At 37.1% G+C, this 6000-nt stretch overlaps 1 protein-coding gene across 1 annotated transcript; it reads left to right on the top strand.

Moving 5' to 3' along the window:
• Positions 1 to 246: 246 nt before the first annotated feature.
• LOC116112787 (ABC transporter B family member 15-like) lies at positions 247 to 4792 on the top strand (the record flags this gene model as incomplete). Its single annotated transcript, XM_031398917.1, has 7 exons — positions 247 to 480; positions 587 to 641; positions 752 to 930; positions 1011 to 1468; positions 1722 to 2262; positions 2440 to 3321; positions 3401 to 4792. Coding segments are annotated over 7 exons (3741 nt in total), but the record flags the coding sequence as incomplete, so codon positions are not given.
• Positions 4793 to 6000: the final 1208 nt, after the last annotated feature.

Here is a 6000-nt window from a genome sequence, read left to right as displayed (position 1 = left end):
AACCGGTTAAGATTCGCAATCTTTAATGAAAAAAAATGGAGTAATAAACGTGTAACCAATCATGTTCATTTGATGAGATTACACTTTTCCTTGGAAGACGATTCGATTACTATAATATCACATAGACCTCTGAGTCTGCGCCCTGTCCACATGCATGCAGAGGTGTAATATCTAACATACTGTCTATTTTGTAAGCCATAGCAGAAGAGAAGAGTTGTGTTGTTTGTTTGTTTTGGTTTTTGTTTGAAAATGGAGGGAGAAAAAAAAAGCAGTAAGGTGAAGAGAAAGAAGGGGTCTGTACTGTCCATTTTCATGCAATCAGACGGTGTGGATATGTTGTTGATGGGTTTGGGATTCATCGGAGCCGTTGGCGAAGGATTCTCTCCACCTTTAGTGCTGTTTGTGACGGGTAAAGTGATGAACAGTTTTGGCACTGCACCAACGCATAACATAGAGTCGTTCACCCATGAGATTAAGAAGGTTTCATGCTTTCCTTCTCTTCTAGTTACATATATATGTTTGTTTATTATTTCTCTTGGACCTGCAAACATAGAAGGCTAACTGGAGTTTCATACTGTGGTGGCAGAATTCAGTGCTTATGTTGTACATAGCTTGTGGAAGATTGCTTGCTGGTTTCCTAGGTGGGTTCCAAAAAATTTATCATTTATTTCTTTAATATTTCAATACATTGTTTTTCTTTCATAGATTGATGGTAATGTCCATACATTAATTAACTTTTGGGAAATGGTAGAGGGATATTGTTGGACAAGAACAGGTGAAAGGCAAGCCACAAGAATGAGAGCTAAATATTTGAAAGCAGTGTTAAGGCAAGATGTTGAATACTTTGATTTGCGTGTCACCAGCACGGCAGAAGTCATCACAAGCGTCTCTAATGATAGTTTTGTCATTCAAGATGTTATCAGTGAAAAGGTTTTGCTTTCTGATATGAGATTACTTTTTTGAATAATTGACCAATTAAGATTTTAACTCTCTGAGTATTAATGTGACAGCTCCCAAACTTTTTGGTCAATGCTGCTACATTTATTGGAGGCTATGTGATAGGATTCTTGTTGCTATGGAGGCTAACCATTGTTATATTTCCCTCCGTTCTGCTTCTGGTAATTCCTGGAATGATTTGTGGAAGGGCTGTGATGAATTTAGCAAGGAAGATGGCAGATGAGTACAACAAGGCTGGAACAATTGCGGAACAGGCAATCTCTTCTATAAGAACTGTTTATTCATTTGTTGGTGAAACCAAAACCATCAACGAATTCTCTTCGGCCCTGGAAGGCTTAGTCAAATTGGGGGTAAAACAAGGCTTGGCTACAGGATGGGCTGTTGGAAGCAACAGCATCGTTTATGCTATTTGGTCTTTCGTAGCATATTATGGTACTAGAATGGTTATGTACCATGGTGCTCAAGGAGGAACCGTGTTTGTCGTCGCTACCACCATCACCACTGGTGGCCAGTAAGTATTATCTTTTGACTTGGAAGAAAATACGAAATTACACAAAAAATTATCATCCGTATACATAACAAAATTCTTCACATATATTTATGGGGAAGGTTTAGGGACACCACATTTTTAACCTAAAAACATGATACAATTTATGAGTTATTGGATCAAAACATTTTATATGATCGAGATTCAATACAACTTGCATAATTAATACTTAACGTATTTATTTAAAATTGATATATAATAAGTTTTTCTTGATCAGGGTGTTGGGAAATGGTTTATCTAACTTGAAGTCCATAGCAGAAGCAATGGCAACAGCAGAGCGTATGATGGAGGTGATGAAAAGAGTACCCAAGATTGATTCAGATAATATGGAAGGCCAAATCCTGGAGAATGTTTTAGGAGAAGTTGAGTTTAGGCATGTGGAATTTGCATACCCATCAAGGCCTGAAAGCATAATATTAAAAGATTTTAGCATAAAAATGCCAGCAGGAAAGACAATGGCCTTAGTGGGAGGTAGTGGCTCAGGGAAATCCACAGTAATTTCACTATTACAAAGGTTTTATGACCCACTTGGAGGTGATATTCTTCTTGATGGAGTTTCTACTGATAGATTACAACTAAAGTGGCTAAGGTCACTAATGGGTTTGGTGAGCCAAGAGCCTGTACTATTTGCAACAACAATTAAAGAGAACATACTTTTTGGCAAAGAAGATGCCGCAATGGAAGAGATTATTGAATCAGCCAAAGCTTCCAATGCTCATAATTTCATCTGCCAGTTGCCTCAGCAGTATGATACTCAGGTTGGTTTTTGCTTGTCCAATATCTTGTAGTCTCAGGGCAAATAGTGTATCAATATTCTTCAAATGTATAACCGCTAGATGTAATTTTTTTATTTGATATATTTTTTTTCTTATTAAATTTGAATCACAACCATGATTTAATGAAAAGTTGATGTACGAAAATAATAATATGAACAGGTGGGAGAGAGAGGAGTTCAATTGTCAGGTGGGCAAAAACAAAGAATCGCCATTGCACGAGCGATAATCAAAGCACCCAGAATCCTTCTCTTAGACGAGGCAACAAGCGCACTCGACTCGAAATCTGAGCGAGTTGTTCAAGAAGCCCTTGACAACGCCGCTATTGGACGCACTACTATCATCATTGCTCATCGTCTCTCCACCATCCGCTACGCCGACGTGATTGCCGTCATAGAAAATGGCCATGTCATGGAAACAGGTTCCCATGATGAGCTTATGCAAGACGAAAATGGTCTATATACTTCACTTGTTCGTCTTCAACAAACTGAAAAAGAACAAAAAACAACCCCAGACGAGATGATGTTGACAAATCTCACTTCCTCAACCATGAATGACTCATCTTTCAGATCAAGTTTTGAAGTAAAGTCTAGAAGACTTGATGATGATGATCAAAGAAAGAAAAACGTAGATGATTACAAGGTCAAGTTGCCTTCTCCATCTTTTACGAGATTGTTAGCTTTGAATCTACCTGAGTGGAAGCAAGCAAGCTTTGGGTGTTTAAGCGCAATCTTTTCCGGTGCTGTGCAACCTGTTTTTGCCTTTATCAGAGCGTCTACGGTTGATGTTTTCTTCTTGAAAGATCATGATAAGATGAAAGAGAAGACGAAGATTTATGCTTTGTGTATGATTGGGTTAGGAGTGTTCTCTTTGTTGGTTAATTTAAGCCAATCTTACAATTTTTCTTACATGGGGGAACACTTAACCAAGAAGATCAGAGAGAGAGTGTTTTCAAAGATACTCACTTTTGAAGTTGGATGGTTTGATCAGGAAGACAACTCTAGTGGTGCTACTTTCTCCCGACTAGCTAAAGATGCAAATGTGGTAAGTATTAATTTATAGCTTTTAATTAATATGTTATAAAATTAGGAAAATTTGATTTACAGTTTGGACCTTGTTGTAGGGGAGATCTTTGGTGGGTGATCGTATGTCTCTTATTGTACAAACTGTATCGGCTGTAGCCATAGCTTTCACTATGGGTTTGGTCATTGCATGGAGGTTTGCTTTGGTGATGATGGCAGTCCAGCCACTCATGATAGTATGCTTTTATTCTAGGAAAGTTCTACTTAAAAATATGTCAAAGAAGGCTAAAAAAGCACAAGATGAGAGCAGCAAGCTGGCTGCGGAAGCTGTCTCCAACTTGAGAACCATCACGGCCTTCTCATCCCAAGATAGAATTCTGAAGAGGCTTGAAAAGGCCCAAGAAGGGCCACGAAGAGAGAATGTTCGACAATCATGGTATGCAGGTATAGGCCTCGCCTTCTCCCAGAGCCTGTCATCTTGCACCTGGGCTTGGTATTTCTGGTACGGTGGCAAGCTCATGAGAGAGGGCTACATCACTTCCAGGGCCTTTTTGCAGACCACCTTAATCCTTGTGAGCACAGGAATTCTCATTGCTACTGCTGGTAGTACCACCACAGATCTTGCAAAAGGCTCAGATGCTATAAGATCAATCTTTGCTGTATTAGATCGGCATACAAGAATTAACCCTGAAGATTCTGAAGGCTACCAACCTGAAAAAATGACAGGCCATATAGAATTCCAAGATGTATGTTTTGCATACCCTGCTAGACCTGATGTGATGATTTTCAAAGGCTTTTCTATCAACATTGAAGCTGGAAAATCAATTGCATTAGTCGGACAAAGTGGATCAGGAAAATCAACGATTATCAGTTTAATCGAACGGTTTTATGATCCTCTTAGAGGTATAGTAAAAATTGATGGTCGAGATATTAGATCGTACGATCTTAAATCATTGAGAAGACACATTGCACTTGTTAGTCAAGAGCCTACATTACTTGCTGGTACTATTAGAGAAAACATTATCTATGGTGCAGCTGACAACATAGATGAATTTGAGATAATTGAGGCAGCTAGGGCCGCCAATGCTCATGATTTCATAGCTGGATTGAATGACGGATATGACACATGGTGTGGGGAAAGAGGAGTACAATTATCAGGAGGTCAAAAGCAGCGTATTGCATTAGCTCGAGCAATATTGAAAAATGCTACAGTATTGCTATTAGATGAAGCAACTAGCGCGCTTGACAGTCAATCTGAGAAACTGGTACAAGATGCACTTGAGCAGATGATGATTGGAAGAACTAGCGTTGTGGTAGCACATAGATTAAGTACCATACAAACTTGTGATCTCATCGTTGTATTAGATAAAGGGCATATCGTGGAGAAAGGGAACCACCATTCTTTGTTGGCCAAAGGACGCATGGGAGCTTACTACTCATTAGTTAGCCTGCAAAGGACACCAAATAGTAACACTCACTTAACAATCGATTAAATTTTATGAACAAGTGAAATTAGAATTCTCCTTTTTAGCCCCCTCTGGAGCAGCTGCTCATTTAAGAAGATTACACTTTCGATTTTACATGTAAGGAGAAGGATTTATCTTCATTATTTGTATAGTCCTTTGTTAAATTTGAAAAAGAAAAAAACTGCAAATGATTGCTATTGACCTGCGCAAAATTTCCATTTTGATCAGCTTATGAGAGGAAGCTTTCCTCAATTTCTTCAATGTTTCTTACTAATCCAGCAAACCTAGATATTCTTACTAATTATATGATCACTCAAAAAGATTTGTTACAGCCAAAGGGTGTCGATCAGTCGATGGATTTTGTTGGCAGAGTCCCTTTAATACTTAAATCAGATATTAAGATCGAAAAACCTGAAGCCCATATCACAACATGGTGGGGTTAAAGGATATGTTAATTGGACATAATATTATTAACTGTTAATCTTATTCATGATCCACTATAGATAATAGTATTGGTGGGTTGCTCTTTTTCAACTTTATAAGAGCTCCGATGCCAAAGTTTTAGTCAATATATGTTTAATTGGTATATATATAGGAAGAACTTTGTTTATTCTCGTATTTCTTTCTAGAATCCAAAATCATATCGAATTGACGGTATGTTGTTCAGTCAACCTTCAGAGCACGGATTTATGTCACACGCCGTTTTATTTAGAGTTAACTTTATTTATAAGTTTGTCATTATAACATATATAAGCTTACTTTTTACTCAAATTAGAGATCATTTTCATTAACACTTTTGTAAGTCACACTTGTACGTGAAAAGGAAAACAAACTTAGAAAGCAATACAAAAACAGTGGACATATGCAAACATTGGATGTAGCCAAGATTTATAGTGAGCGGACTCAAAACATTTAAGTTGATAAAATTACAATAAAATTTTATGGGGTCAATATGAATTTAAGTAGAGTCAAAATTATAAATGCCATAAAATACAATCTTTTTTTATTTTTATTTTTTAAGCTTGAGTGAATTTAATATGAATTTAAGTAAGATCAAAATTATAAAATCCTATAATATATAGAATCTTTTTTCATTTTTTCAAAGTTTGAGTAGGTTCAATTGAATCCATATGTTATAGTGTGACTACGCCTGTTGACATAGGGTTTGCATCAAACATCCGAACCATTTTAAAAATTTATTATCATTTATGCTTGCAATTTATTTATTGATTCAA

This window comes from Pistacia vera, unplaced genomic scaffold (assembly GCF_008641045.1).
Source record: "Pistacia vera cultivar Batoury unplaced genomic scaffold, PisVer_v2 Contig67, whole genome shotgun sequence".
NCBI classification, from domain to species: Eukaryota; Viridiplantae; Streptophyta; class Magnoliopsida; order Sapindales; family Anacardiaceae; genus Pistacia; species Pistacia vera.
This window is presented reverse-complemented; position numbering and strand designations above follow the sequence as displayed.